The sequence below is a fragment of the Platalea leucorodia genome (assembly GCF_965183815.1).
Source record: "Platalea leucorodia genome assembly, chromosome: W".
In the NCBI taxonomy this organism is placed as follows: domain Eukaryota; kingdom Metazoa; phylum Chordata; class Aves; order Pelecaniformes; family Threskiornithidae; genus Platalea; species Platalea leucorodia.
In genome coordinates this window covers 39,117,143-39,133,312 of record NC_138859.1, presented here as the reverse complement: position 1 = coordinate 39,133,312, position 16,170 = coordinate 39,117,143, and the positions used below count along the sequence as shown (strand labels likewise).

At 44.6% G+C, this 16,170-nt stretch overlaps 1 protein-coding gene across 1 annotated transcript; it reads right to left on the bottom strand.

Moving 5' to 3' along the window:
* Nucleotides 1-11,547: 11,547 nt before the first annotated feature.
* Nucleotides 11,548-15,963, bottom strand: LOC309601616 (pikachurin-like; the record flags this gene model as incomplete). The annotated part of the gene is made up of 4 exons (XM_082334753.1): nucleotides 11,548-11,702; nucleotides 12,272-12,375; nucleotides 13,425-13,508; nucleotides 15,848-15,963. 4 exons carry the CDS (start codon nucleotides 15,961-15,963, stop codon nucleotides 11,548-11,550), a joined length of 459 nt encoding a protein of 152 aa, XP_082190879.1.
* Nucleotides 15,964-16,170: the final 207 nt, after the last annotated feature.

Sequence of the window (16,170 nt, the reverse complement as noted above, 5' to 3'; positions counted from 1 at the left end):
TTCTCTTTTTCTTTTCTCTTTTTCTTTTCTCTTTTTCTTTTCTCTTTTTCTTTTCTCTTTTTCTTTTCTCTTTTTCTTTTCTCTTTTTCTTTTCTCTTTTTCTTTTCTCTTTTTCTTTTCTCTTTTTCTTTTCTCTTTTTCTTTTCTCTTTTTCTTTTCTCTTTTTCTTTTCTCTTTTTCTTTTCTCTTTTTCTTTTCTCTTTTTCTTTTCTCTTTTTCTTTTCTCTTTTTCTTTTCATTCAGCTGGGTAGTGTGCTCTATTTTTAGACAATTATTGCTTTGTAAATAGAATATTTGTATCTATGAATAGATAGAAATATAGTAAAAGAATTTTAAATACATAGAAAAAATGTAACGTTTGAAGAATCAGATTGCTAAACAGGGCACCATGTACCGTAAATCTATCAAGAGCTTCCCATGTAAATAGCATCCTCTGTTCCGCCACAGACTTTGATGAAGACTTCAGTGCAAATGGCATTAATATTTTTAACACTAAGAAAAGTCCTAACCCCTTATGCACATATGTGCTTACATCATTATGTACCTAGGTGTATATTGCAGAGGTAGTTGGCTTGCAATTCCCAAAGTGATTTTTTCAAAGCCCTGTACTTGAATATATGCCTTCTGAGACGCAGTTTTGTCTAGAAGAAACAGCTGCCCTCTGTGCTCCTCCCCACACACTACACGGAGTTTGTGCTGCTGTGCATTAAGCGGTGCCCTGTGTGGCTGATGCTCAGAGATGCTGTTGACAGTTCGCAAGATTTGTTGTTGGCTTTTTCTTTGCCTTTTCCTTAGCAAGCCTGGAAACACAGTCCCAGACCCCAAATGCCAGACACAGATTCAGAAATGTTGGAGTGTTTAAAAACTAATTTCCTCATGCTTAGGCCTGTCTTAAATTTTTAAATATCTTCTTAGAAGCTGGAAAACAGTTTCTTCCATAAGAATTTTCTTTCTCCTCCTTCCCATTTATATAACTCTGGATTTTCCTCAGTGTTTCTAAGATAGTCAGTGTTTGTTTCCTTTTTGCATGTTATGCAAACAAACCTCAGATGATATTGGCAGGGGTTTCTGTAACTTTACAAGTTGTCCCAGGGTGCATAACAATACTTTTTCCCCACAAAAATGTCTATTAATTCCTTTTGCTTTTACAACAAAAAAGTCTCCAGAGAACTTTTGTATTTTGGAGGGCAGGGGCTCAGCATCCCAGTGCAGGTGAGCTGGTCTAATGGCAGTGTGCTGCATGAGAGGATGGGGTTAATTCCTCTCCAGTCTCACCATCTCCTTGTGCCAGTGCTGCCCAGGTGACTTTGTGGTGCGCCAGAGCAGATGGCATCCTTATTTTTTAATGTGCTACCCAAAAGAATCTCTAGGTAGGTTTTTGGATGGTCTCAAATGTGCACTTTGACTGTTGTTACATGAAAGCAAGCTCTAGTGGAAGTGTATGCACACCTTCCATGAGCATGCTGACTGCCACAAGGTTCAATACCTTTGCAACTCATTTGGTCTTATGTTGTGCAAAATGTAGTACCCAGAGAGTAAAACATACCGAGAGATTGAGCAAAAAAATGAAATGAGAAAAACTTTAAAAAATAAATAGCCGAAAAGTAAATAGCAAAGTAAAATAGAAACTGGTAAGGTCTCACACTTTTTAGTAGTAATAAAAAAAAAAAAAAAAAAAATTTTTAATGTCACTTTGCCAACGTTTCCTTAATGTGATTTAAGAGTAGCTTAGGATGAACAACGTTTTATGCTTCATAGCGTGTCAGAAAAGTCTGTAAAGCAGGGGATAGCCAAAAAAGAAGATAACTGAATCGACTCATGTCTGAAATCCTACCTGAAGGTAACAATAATTTAAACTTTGATCCTGTTGCAGCGCACAGAGCAGCAGAGCTGGTGGAGTCATACAGGTCACCTGAAAAAAACCAAACCACATTGTACTATAATACTGTAGCTTTTAAAATATATACTGTGAACAGGTTCAATGTTTTTTTTAGCTCTTTTTATACCTTTTTTTACAGCATAAATAATTTTTTAGAGATGTTTTTATGTTCTGTTTTTACAAAGATTTTAATGGAATTTTGTTTAATACTAGTGAAAATATTGTTTGCCAATTTGAAATGGTCATATACAGAAATTAGTTTTGGGAATAAATCAATAAATCAAACTGACAAAATAGTAATCCTAACACACTAAATCTAATCAGTCATTTAACATATTTCTGTTGCTGAATGATACTGAAGTTTTCCAACTTCCAAATCTGTTATTGAAAAAATATTTCTTTCACAGTTTAAGCAAAATCATCACAAGGCACTTTATTAAAGTTGTAGCATACCAAGTAAATTTTCTTGTTGATACACTTTGAATCAATATTTTATTAGCTAAGCAATTAAACAAATGTATGCTTGAAAAAAGAAGCATGGGATCATGTTGGGGAAATAATTTTCCAGTGTGGCAGATGACATTTAAGACTAACCTAACACTAAGATACCAGCTTTGCATACGTTTTAAACCTAGTTTGCTTGGCTGTTGTAACTCCTGTTGTATTGCTTGGGTGTCTAAAAATACGCATATATTTAACAATTTTACCATAGTATTGCCATGGAATTTAATAAATATATTTTCTTACACTCTTACATGTTTTGATATTCCTTGCTTGCATGTTTATTTTTCAGAAGTTTTCTTTCTCATTTTTCTACTCATGCTCCAGTACAAACAGAGTTATTTTAAGTTTGTGCCAGAGTAAATAACCACAGGATCTGGCAAGCACAGCCTTGGCTTCTTGATTGGCAGCGGGTTAGTCTCTGAGCAGCTTCTCCTAAGCACAGCATGCCATAGTGCTTACATACATGGTTCACTGAAGCCCTCCTGGTTCCTGCCATGCGATGTGATGATAGGAAGAAGGCCAGTTGACTTACCCATGTCATCCCCAGCATGTGGCTCTAACACAGATGGGGTTTTGAGATGTGATTTCCTTGCAGGCTTAGGCTGAGGGCTTGCAGAGATGAGCAGCTGGAGGCTCTGTGGTGGACGGGTCTGTGTGGTAGACATCCCTATTCCAGGATGAATGACATAGCGGCAGGAAGAAGGGGCCCAGGCTGCGCACTGTGGGGTCGGTTTGGGTGACATAGGACACTTTCTCAGTGTGTTTTAGTGGAATGGAGATGATCAACTTCTATGGTGGCTGTAACATGGGCCTTATGTTTGAGGCCATTTATGTCACAGCACTTATTTGTTGTCCTAGCGCCAGCCAAGGAATTTTGTGCTGAGCTAACCACAGCATCTGAACTAGGGAGTGACCCATGGGCTTAGCAGTGTGCAGACGGACAGGTGCCACATCACAGCACGTCATGTGAAGCCATCGTTGCGTAGCAGTACTATGCGCTCTTCATCTCCTCGGAGGCAGTCTCGAAAGTCAGAGAGTCAATTCCTTGTTTCACAGTAACAGGTTGGTGCAGCTTATGGGCATAACACCAGCTAGCCAGGATGTGTGAGCTCCACTGAGCACTGGGGAGGTGCGGGATCAAGGGGACTAAGTCCTTTAAGCAGTACAAAGACTGCAACGTGTAGAGCTGTGGAAATGAGAAAAGGCTTTGATTGTTCCAAAGGTGAAATCCAAATAGCTGCTCTCTCAAGCCCTATGACTGCTTTGGCCGATGCAGGAATACCAGGGATGAGTTCAAGACAGGTCTCGCTCCATCATCTGGACCTTAGGTTTAAAAGAAGTGGAAGGACGATGGTTTTGCAGTATCTTCTGAAGAGTTCAGCAGTTGTTCAGATATAGCTCGTTCAAACCTTGGTAAAACCAGATTGTTGGGTTTGGTATTTAACACAGCTCAGGGATAGCTGGGGCTCACCATGCATTGGCATGGAGGTACTCATGCAACGGCAGCACCTGAGGAACATGGAAGTAGCAGGTTTCTTCTCAGGGACAGAGCTGTGCTAAGTCCACAGAGGATGAAGACCAGTTAGCCTGGGCTGTGCTTTGCCGCTGCAGAGCAAATGTGCAGGAGCAGCTGAGAGAGCTTTAGCCCTTGGAGATGTGAGCTGGGTCTGACCCCTCCGCAGACACCACTGTCTCTGCCCTAGCGCAGGATGCTCAGGTGTGGCAAATGGCCCAGCCACATGCCTTGCCCCACACACACGGTCTGGGTGTGGGTTACACAGATGTGCGGCCTCATGCCTGTGTGGATTTACCCCTCAGGGTGGGGCATTTGTTTTCTAGTCACTATGCTAGCACAGAAATCAGTTACTGATGATATCCTGCCGTGTCGCATTTACAAAATACAGCCACTATAGATGAAATACTTCAAGCCAGTTGGGAGCTGGAGCTTTTAATTTTGAGTGCATTTATGTGGTACCTGGGAACTATGAATACAGGTACTTCTACAAAATAATTAAAATCACAGAGCCAAGAGGAGTCTCAGTTTCACGCAGTGTTGCGGCCTTTTGAAGAAAATAACTTGTACTACAAAAATGCACCAACTGAGTTTGAAGGTTGGATAATGACAGTGTGCTTGGACTACCTTGTTTTTCACCATCAGGACGAGAGTGGAGAGAGGGACTCAAACAGTCAGTATTTCCTGGCCTTGTTCCAGCATGTATTGTTATCTTCTGCTTTACTCTCTTTTCTCTGTGTTGTCAATGGTATCTGCTCCTAACGCGACACTGACTGTAGCATTTGCGTCCAGTGTTTCCTCACTTTTGCAACCGCAAAAAGTTATTCTCAACACATAAAGGTTACAGAGTCCCTGTGTATGTGGCATTTGTTAGTGCTTAAAAAAACCCACTGTGTTTTGGTAAGAGCAATCAGAAGTTCAAATGAAAACTGCCTAAACATGATGATAAATTGGTTATTTCATTTTTTAATTCTGCTTTGTTGACACCAACATTAAAAGCTGTAGTGAGGAAAAAAAATGGAAATGAGAAATTGTAAAGAAAATATTAAATATTGCCTCTCTGGTGTCTTCAAAAGACAGGAAAATTGAGGAAAATTCTAACGTGTCCAGAAAAAATGACCACAAATGCTGTTGCTATTGCCACTAGAAACTATTTGAGGGTCTGCAAACCAAAAAAAGGTTGAAAAGCCTCTGGTTTGTGAGCCTGAACTTGGGGCGTCTGTGCTCAGCAGCCCCATTTCTTTCATGCTGTCCCCATACATCAGGTTTTGTGGCCTTCTGACCTATACAGCAATTTCTGCGACCTTCCCACTTGTGTTTCTGATGTCTCACAGTAACGTACATTGCTGGAAAACACAACCTGTGGGGACGATGTTGAAAGAACTGGCACCGTTGCTTTCTTAGAAAGGAAGACTGAGGGAAGCTTAAAAAAAAATATGGGAGGCAGGGGGGAGGAACGTCGTCATCTTTGTCTTGTGCAAAATAAACAAAGAATAGTGCTCTGACAGTGAAAGGAAATTTGAGAGAAATAAGGGCAATCAGTCTGCAGCACTTCCAGGCAATCATCTCCATCGCAGGGGATTTAGGAAGAGGGCAGTCACAGAGTCAGGTCATGTCCCTGGGGGCGGGAAGGGACCGGACAGCTGAGCTTTTAAATTTTTTGCACATAAATCCTGGTCAGCACCTCACCCTGGCAAGTGATGCTTCCCGAATGTGCAGCTTCCAGGTCTGCAGAGTCTGTCCTGGTGGGTGCAGGGTCTATCCCAGCCTGTGCAGAGGAAATACTGATGGCAGCTGCCTGCTGGCCAGCCACTGACTGCTGGGCTGGGTGGAGAAGCCAGGCCCTCACAGAGATGCGCCGACTGCAGGTGCCAGCACTGGGCTGTTACTCATGTGTGAGACTCCTGAGCACAGGGGTGGGGACACATCATTGCCTGACCGGGGACTGGGGGTGCCCATGGTGACTCAAACTGCTGGAAAAACAAAGCAGGCAGAAGGGCTGCGCTCTCTGGAGCAGGCGATGGCCTGACTCAGACAACCAGGGCAAGGTGTTGCTTCGGAGAGGGGGAAAACCCCATTGTGTGCACATCCCTCCCCACCCAAGAAATAAAATGCCAATAAAAAGACACGTCTGACGGATGGGATGTGGCTGCTGGTCTCCATGAATAAACCACAGCTGCATTTTATCTAGTCATTTAGAGCGAGGAGGTTTGCCTCTTGAGGGGTGATGCCACTCGGGAGGTTGCTGAGCATGCAGAGCTGGGCGGTACCAGGGCAATACATTTCCCATCTGGCTTATTTTGCTTTATCAACAGAATGAAAATGTTTTCTCAAAAACAAAGCCTGGCTGACAAAAATAATAACTTTAACAGGCATCTGTGGCTGGCTAATGTGGTGGAATGGGCAGCTCCCCATCCCCGGCAGCCCTCTCCTCCTCTTCGTTTCTTTGCTCCCTGGGGCCAGGCTGGGACAACTGGGATAGAAAAGAGGTCCTGGCTCCTCACCTTTGACCACCCAGGACACACCAGTGCAGCAAGAATTTGTCTACCATAGGGACCATTGCCATGTCTTGTCTGTTCCCTTGCTGTCTATTTTTGCTTGGTTTTTTTTTTTCTTTCTTTTTTTTATTTTTTGTTTGTTTGTTTGTTTTAGGATGACCTGACTAAACCTAACTGCAGACTCCCAAGTGTCTGGTCCCCAGGGAGGTGGACCAATGGTGGAGAGCAACGAAATACGTTGTGCCCTGGGCAGGGTGAGGGGCAGGCAGGGAGCAGCTCTGCCTGACCACTGGTGCCCTGGCACAAAGCCTGACTTGGCCCATCCAAGGCTGGTGCCAAGGGGAGTGTTTAGCCTAGAAAATGGAGGGGGATGTCTTTTGGGATGAAGGTGGAAAATCAGGAAGCAATCTAAGAACTGTGGTTTTAGGAAGGGGATTAAATTGCAAAGAAAGGCACAAGTACCTGGGACTGCTGGCTTCATTTCCATCTCCCTTTTCTAGCATTTTTAGGGTTTTGGGTTTTTTTAACTGCCCGTTCTCCACCTACATGCTCAGAAACACACAGGGAACTCTCAGCTCCTCACCTTTACCAGACAACTGCTATTGCCAGTCCACAGGCAACACATATATTTGCCTCTGTCTCAGGCTGCATGGGAACATTTGGCCACAGGCCAGGGACTGTTTCCAGGGGGGCTGGAGAGCTGGGGGAAAGGTGGGAGGCCTGGAGCCTGCAGAACTGCTGCACTCCTGTAAAAGCTCATGAAGTTGCACAGCATGTGCCCCAAATTCAAAAGCTGGGGGATGGGCGGATGAGTTTGTTTTTTTAACACCCAAGACTGTGCCCAAGCCCTGTTGCCCCCAAGGAACACAGCAAAATGCCACTATGCATTTTCAAGTGTTGGAGGTGCCTGTTGCAGCCAACACAGGGTTGTCCTGGGTGCTGGGGAGTCAGAGTTTGGGGACCATGGCTGGTGGGCGGGTGGTCTCTGTGCCCTGCAGCTCGCCCCAGCAAAACTGCCCACGAGGATGGGCCAGCGGTTTGCACAGGTACCTGCAGCAAAAGGACACGGCTCTGTCAACGGGCATGAGCTCATCCTGCAGCGCCAGGTTCATGCCAAGCATCTGATATGGCCCAAGCAATAAATAACATGATTAATAAACAGCCTCAGAGATAGTGAGCAGCACATCCCAGGCCAGTTCATGGGAAAATGACTAAGCACTCTGCCATACACCATCTGCCTTTCCCCTCTCCTTTTCCAGACTGGCATCAGGGGGTGGCCGCGCCTCCATGTCTTGTCAGATGTTCCTGCATTTCTGGCACCTATTTCCTGCTCAGCCCCTTGAATGGAAACCCCTGCCTCTAACCCAGCCTGGAGGCACAGCTGAGCTTCACCGGGTAGACTGGAAAAGCTAATGTGGGGATGCTTCCCTCTTCAGAAATGTCTCAAATGATCTTTAAAAGGATCCACAAAGGACAATTTTTTTTTTCTTTAAAGTTCTCAAACTCCACAGCATCCTTGCTATTACCCCCTCCAGCCTTGCTGGCACCATGTGGCTTTGCCGCTCTTGCTTGGTTTGCCAGCTCCAAATTCCCATGTGGTGATACACACAGATGGGAACAGGTGTTTGGGGAGCTGTAGTTTGTTGCTTTTCCTTTTCCACAATAACAATGGAGGTATTTCCTATGCCCCCCCCCCGACACATTTCAAAGAGCATCTTTTGTTCTGGAGAAGTATGGCCTTGTACAAAACCACCTGTTATTCTGCAGTAAATTACCTTAAAATAGAGACCTCTCCTGCCAGATGTTTGTCTTGGAGCTGCTCCCCAAACCCTGTGACAGAAATGAAAGGATGGGAAAGGTGAGGCACATGTGACAGAGCGGAGACTAATGCAGGTTCTGGACCAGTGTTGCCCCCCGTCACTGGCAGCACGGCAGGTCCCCAGGACTAGGGGTACTGCCGGCCAGATCTCACTACCCTGTGCCAAGTCAGGACAGGTCACTACCATTTGGGAACACCCCCAAGCACATAAAACGTGACTCTTTCCTCTCCAGCAGCCAGCAGCTGAGATGCAACCCGAGCACAGACTGTGTCCTGGCCACCACCATAGAGCTGCTGCAGCGTGCAGACAGCAGGACCTTCAGCCTCCACAGATTTTAGCTTTTGCCCCTTTTCAAATTCTTTGCACATTTCCCCTTTACATCCCATGGCATCAAATTCCATTTACTTTCATTTTAAAGCCACACCTTGATCAAATACTTTATCCTGTTTTTTTTCCTGACCATGCACAGGTTTCTTTCTCCCCATGGGGCTCCCCAAGCCAAACAAAACTTTGCTTCTCCTGGAAGGAGAGCCATGCGTGTCTCCAGCTCCTCTGCAAGTTGCCTATTTCTTCTACAGACAGTTTTTCTGAAGTGTGATTTGAACAGGGGGCAGAGCACAGGTGCATGTTACATGCTGGCACCACCATATAGTTTTCTGTTTCTTTCTATTTCTAACAAGTCCTAGTATTTGTTTTTGACCGCTGCTGCCATATCTACAAAGAGCACAAGATCTTTCACCTAAGTGAGTGATCAGGGTGTCCCTTTCAGCATGCAGAAGAGGGGCTGGGGTCTCCTTGGCAGTTATTTGCATGTGCTAAGTACCAGCTATTATTTTTTCCACTCGAGTCTGCAGTTGCTCACAGTCACCTGTAGGTGGGACAAGCCTCGGGAACGTGTTTTAACTCCCACGGAGCCAAGAGCACACCGGGCACAGTAAAAATGGAGCAGAAACCTCCTGATGTCCATTGCTTTTGCCACGTCAGGTCCTTTTAACCCATTAGCATTCAGACGAGCCAGCGCTGCCGAGGAGGTTTGTGCTTCTCCCACTGCCGGCAAGCAGCGAGCCGTAGGGTGCCCCACTGCATGGCGGCTCTCTCTTTTTCCCCTGTGGTGGGCTGACCTCCGCTGGCTGCCAGGTACTCACCAAGCCGCTCTATCACTGCCCCTTCTCAACTGGACAGGGGGAGAAATTATAACGAAAGGCTCATGAGTCGAGATAAGGACAGGGAGATCACTCAGCAATTACTGTCACGGGCAAAACAGACTCGACTTGGGGAAATTAATTTAATTTATTACCAATCAAATCAGAGTAGGATAATGAGAAATAAAACCAAATCCTAAAACATCTTCCCCCCTACCCCTCCCTTCTTCCTGGGCTCAACTTCACTCCCAATTTCTCTACCTCCTCCCCCTGAGCAGCACAGGGGGATGGGGAATGGGGGTTGTGTTCAGTTCATCACATGTTGTTTCTGCCACTCCTTCCTACTTACACTCTTCCCCTGCTCCAGCGTGGAGTCCATCCCATGGGAGACAGTCCTCCATGAATTTCTCCAACGTGGGTCCCTTCCCACGGACTGCAGTTCTTCACCAACTGCTCCAGCGTGGGTCCCCCACGGGTCCACGGGTCCTGCCAGGAGCCTGCTCCAGCACAGGCTTCCCACAGGGTCACAGCCTCCTTCGGGCACGTCCACCTTCTCCGGCGTGGGGTCCTCCATGGGCTGCAGGTGGATACCTGCTCCACCATTAACCTCCATGGGCTGCAGGGGGACAGCCTGCCTCACCATGGTCTTCACCACGGGCTGCAGGGGAATCTCTGCTCCAGTGCCTGGAACACCTCCTTCCCCACTGACCTTGGTGTCTGCAGAGTTGTTCCTCTCACATATTCTCACTCCTCTCTCCCAGCTGCTGTTGCACAGCAGTTCCCCCCCCCTCCCCCTTCTTAAATATGTTGTCACAGAGGCGCTACCACCATCGCTGATTGGCTCAGTTTTGGGCAGCGGTAGGTCCATCTTGGAGCCGGCTGGCACTAGCTCTATTGGACATAGGGGAAGCTTCTAGCAGCTTCTCACAGAAGCCACCCCTGTAGCCCCTCCACTACCAAAACCTTGCCACGTAAACCAAATACATCCCCCTATGGCTCACTGTTCCACTTCAAACAAAGAGTTAAGGAATAAAAATCTCCAAACTATGAAAGTCTAGATAATTTCCTTAGTGTCTCGAGAACACTCTGTTCACCTGCTTAAATTAAGTGTTTGGCAATCAAGGTTGCATAAGTGTTGGTCCAGTGCCTAGAAAACATTTTGAGAGGACTGTGACCCACCAAGGTCTCTTGCACATCCCTTTTCTCATTTTTCAGCAAAAAAAATAGTGATTTAAAATACCACAGTAGCAAGCATTTGCTCTTTTTTTCCCTAATCTTTTAATCTGTTTAAGCCAGGAAAGCTTCATAATGTACAATTATAAACTGTCAAAATTTAAAAAAAAAAAAAAGTCAGATTTAAAACTGGTTATAACTCACAAATATCTCCACCAAAACTATATAATACAGACATTAAGCCTCCCGTATAACAAACTGAAACCACAGGTCACTTTGCTATTTTTAGATAAGTGTGCAAAGAGCTAACTGTATAGTACACCTAAATGTTTAAAGGTTATACCATGTAAGCAGATCTGCTGCTGCTATAAAAAATATACAAGTATAAAGTTATTTCTACAAAATTGGTTCATTGATTTTGTTGCTTGTAATAAAAAAGTAGACTTTAAGAACTTTCCTCCTCAAAAAACAACAATATTTTGAAACCAGTCACTGTAGCTTTTATTTACACAGAATGAAACATAATTTAGCTAAATCAGAGTGGTAAGAAGAACTACTTCCAGGACATACATTTGAATGCATAGATACACTGCCTGATGGTGTATTCGTTGAACAATACAGTCATTGTACCATTGCAGGGTGGAATGAATGCAGGTGTTTCAAGACTGCTTTCTCTGGTATTACAAAAGGTAACCTAAGGACCACAACACAGTCATTGAGCTACTCAATAACACCACACATTTCTTTGCCGTTTGCACTGATGCACAACCTTTAGCATTCACTAAACACTTAATGGGTAAAGGGGACGGTTCCTACATAAAATACTCATTTTGGTTTGGTCAGCAGAAGAAAGGAGAGGGAAAAATGTTCTTTTTTTTTTTATTAGGGTTTCCTTTTGGCTCTGTCACCTTCCCAGATGGTGAGCGTGGGCTGGCCATAGAGGGCTGTGGCAGCCAGCTCGCGCTCGGCCACACACGCGCGCACACGATGGGTCCTCGGCACCAGGATTCCTCTCTTGTCACTTGGTCCTACACGTGTTGATGTTCTTCCCATTGGCAGCATCCTCCACCAGCGAGATGTAGTAATTGGTTGAAAGTGTGAGGTGGGAGATGCACCCCACCAGGCCCCGCATGTACTGCCTGTTCGTGTGCAGGGCTATTTCCTTCATGCCACCTGGGGGAAAGGCAGTGATGAAAAACTCTTCACCGACACAGGTGTCTGTTTCTGCTTGGCAGACTGCACGCCCAGCAACACTATTAGCTTTCCTAGCACACCTCAGAAGTGAATTTTAATTTACAGGTTGCTCTGTGGTTTTTAAATACAGCTTTTCAGCACTTGAAAGTACAGAGGGGATAAGCAGGAGATAATAAACTAGAATGCTAATTATTTATTGCAGAAATTGTAGTATTGGTAAGAGCTGAATAAGCTTGTGCCCAGATACCCACTAAGGTGCAGGGTTTGCAGCTGACACTCGCTGTTTCTCTATGTACCTGCTGGGGGTACCACAGTGTACCCCATGGTGCTGGCCCCTTCTCATACCACAGTCTCCTCATCCTGCCTGGAGATGCCTCCCCACAAAAAACAGGCTGTGGAGGACCAGAGGCTGCCGCATGAAGCCTTCACCTTGAGATGGATGGAGCTGGGATGCCCCAGCTTGCAGCCAACCTTGCAGCCAACCTTGCAGCCAACCTTGCAAACACAAAAATGCGTCTGGGTCCTGAATGTGAACAGTGAGCACTCACCTACATAGAGATCTCCACTGATGTTTAACTGCCTCATCTTTCCAGGGGATTTTCCGGTTCTGGCACCATAATCATCCATGGTTACTTTGCCAGACTGTCCATCCCTGAAACGAAAACCAAACCACTCTCATGCATCCAGCCTATAACCAGGTGGGAGAAGGAGCAGCAGCATCTCCCCCTTGCCAGGAGACCAGGGTGACTCAGTGCTTGGCAGGGTTCACAGCGAAGGTTTGGGACTGATGTTGGGGAGCCCCACAGACAGCAGTGTGCTATGGCAATCCAGACCCTTCAGGGTTTTTTCCAGGGACTAATATGTCAGAGACCTGCAAAAGGTGGGGGACACATTTCTGGAGGAGAAAAAAACTGGGAAAGAAGTAAATTGCACAGCTGGGGGAGAGGGCAGGACGGACAGGTTCTGAGGTGTTGTTAAAGATCAGGCGTAATATAAAAAGTAAACAGGAGAAGTTTAAAAAAGGGAACAAATAGGAAAGCTAAGGTAAAACATACTTCTAAGGAGTGTCCTGCTCAAAAGGTTTGTTTCTTACTAGAGCTTTTAGGCCACTTCCATTTTATAAATGGTCAATAAGTGCACTGACAGAAGAGCCACTTGGTGGTCTCCTATTCTCACTGAACTTGGTGACAAGTTGTGCTAATGTCAGCCTGTGATTTCCAGGGAACTGACATCTCATGAAGAGAGGGATGCATGCTTTCCTTGCTGGGCACACTTGCCTCCCATGAGGTTATGAGTTATAAATATGAGTTATATATACACTGCAAGATGTCTGCACCTCCTCCAAATAGAAAAAGTAGGCATACACTGTCTGTGCTCCAGTGCTTGTGCCAGCCTGCAAAATGCTCACTAGGGAATTTCAAAAAGCAGACATTAAAGAAAAAGACTCTTAACCCAAAAAGGTATGGGTTTAAGAGAATGTCTGTCACAGCCTCAGAATAGTCCTGCATGACTTTGGCAGCCTGTCTTGAGCTGCGCTGAGTTTCAGAGTTGACACTGTCACCTCTAATACAATAATCTTTGTGTACATCACCCTGAAACAGACAAGTTGCTAAAACAGTTCAACTCCTAACCCATCCCAGCCAGCACCTTTAATGGCAGGGTGTCTCCAAAACACCTCTGAGATGAAGCGTGGCCACTTACCGAACAGCCTTGACTCTGTGCCACCGGCCATCGCTGAAAGAGCCATTCACCATTATGGAAGCAATACCGCTGCCCAAATTGTAGCTACAATTAACGGTAGAGAGGAGTGGGAGGTTGCAAACATAGTTAATAAATAAACTATTACAAGAGCAAATAAGCATGTGACCTATAACAGATCTACAAATCATTTGAATTATAGGGAAGGTTGAGACCTGTGATGTTAGAAAGGATGAAGCTTAATGATGTAAACGAAAAGATAATCATTAAGTTCTCTGCTTCAGTTGTATCTCATTATTTCTTTGTGTTTACTGCCATTAAAATTACTCAGCAGACATAACGCCCCCATCATGTTTACACTTCAGGCATCTTAATTTTTGGGTCCCAGACACTTGGGCCAACTGTCACGAAGAGAAGGTAGATGCTACAACACAGTGAGCTATTGGGTGCTCAGCTGCCTAAATAAGCAGGATAAATTAGCCTGAGCTGCTGCTGCTGGCCACCTGCCTGTACCAAGCTTGAGAGTTTAAAGCCAACATCATCATCTCTTCAGAAAAGACTGAACCTGGAATTACATTCATGGACAGGGTTAGGTACTTGAGAACAGCATGTTAAGTCGTGAGCTGCCCAGAGCAAAACAGTTGTCCTAAATTTGACTCCTCCCCAGAGGCTTAAGTGAGTCTCAAACAAGCATCTCCTTTTACCCAGGATGTAGATACCAGTCTAGGTTGAGAGCTACAGAAGGATTTGGGTGTTCAGGATTGTATCTAAGTGTTAGACCTTTGGATACAAAAATTAGATTCATATCCCTAATGAATGGAGATCCCCTACAATAGTGATATAGCCTTCTACAGAAGCAGAGAACAACATAAAGGATTTACAGCAGCAGCTACACTGTAAAGGGAACCTACTCTGCTAAGCCACAGGAAAGAAAAGGTGTGTTTTGAATTTCAAACTGGACCAGAACACAGATAATGTATTTTGGACAGGAAAATACTTCTGACCAATTCAAGTTCACAGCCCTGGATATTCTCCTGACCTGACCTCTCAAAAGTTGCAAAAGTAATATGAGGATCACTCTTTCTGAAAGATGATGATACTTTTTTTTTTTTTTCTGGATTTGTCCTTTCACTATCTATCTTCTTCAGTGCTCCCTTTAATTTGGAATCTTAATTTTACACCTTCCTAAATGCATGTGGAATGTACAGATATCTCAATAAAATTCAGCTGTTTCAGTCTAAAACCTTTGTGTATCTTTGTCTTTTGGGGATACCAACAACCCTAATAAAAATACACTGTGCCTAGAAAACAGACAGAATAGACTGGCCACTTACTACCCAACACTTGGAAAAACAAGCTCTCCCAAAGACATTTACAAAATGCACTATTTCTGCAGAGTCAGTTCCTAGTTTGTAAAACAATGAGGAAGCTAAGAGTTTTTGCAAAGTTAACCACAAGAAACCACAAGAAAACAGCTTTAAAGAAATTAAGTTAAATAGAAATGTGCAATGTGGTTTATGTGTCCATGGTAGCAAACAACCACCAGGTAAGTCAAATAAAAGGTAGCTTCAAATTAGCTTAAATGATTAACAAAATCATTGTAATTTAATCAACAGTATCTCACAACAATCTGTAATAATGATGGCATTTGTAGCTTGCTGTTTCAATATTTGTCTTACACAACCTAAAAGGGGATCATGAGGAAAGATACGGCTTTCAAAAGGCAGGAGTCCCAAAAAGCACCATGCAAAAAGTTGCATGGAGTCTGCCTAAGTGTCTGCAAGGGAGAAAGTGATTCTGGAGAGAGAGAACACAAATTCAGCTATTTCCCAACACTCCCCAGTTTCAGCTTTTTGACACTAATATTATTTGTTTCTTAAACAAGTGGTTCGGTGGGTGTTGGCAGTAGCAAAGCCTGGTGCCATCTGGGTTTGTGTCACAGGGTTGGATATTTTGAGGTTTGAGAAGGTGGGAGTCCTGCTTCCATGTGCACTCTCCAGTGCCAGATGAAGAGTGAGCCTACAGTGAGCATGGGCATAAGCAGGGTTCTTCCTTGACCCCTGCTCTCTCTGCAAACCCTACACCTGTTCTGCTTAACTGAGATGGCAAGTGCTTCAAGAGGCATGGGGGAGTTACTGACAGTACTCATACCCTCATAGGGTGACTTTTAGAAAACCATGCTAAAAATCTGATGTTTTAAGAATTTGTATGGGGGGAGGGAGCAGGAATGATGCAAATCTGTCAGCATGTTACCTCTTCAGCTCACATCCTTTCCCAAACAAAACCAGGACCTATCACTGAACAAAACCTTGAGGTTGTAATTGTCTCGCAATATACCAAAGGACAAGTGCACTAGATGTGTTGTGACGATTCCTTCGAGCACTGAGTGTACTGCGTGCAATAAAAATAAGGAAGTAATAGTTCACCTGAATATTAATGTTCCTTCTTGAAGGCCTAGAGAAATGAAATCACTGTTAGGTCGCATGGGACTGTCTCCCCTCCACATCAAAAGACCTTCCTTCATTGTGGTTTTAAACCTCATGAACACATTCATTCTTGATCCTGATACCCTGTTTAAAAGAAGGAAATAATAGTAAAATACTGAACTAGGACAGTCTTCTTTCAAACAAGCCTAAAAGATGATGGCAGACTCTGCTGGTCTTGCTGGTTACTGTCTTGCAACTCACCTACGTGCTGACTTGTGAGGGATTCTGGTTCACATCCCCATTTCCAGCATTTCAGAGTGGGG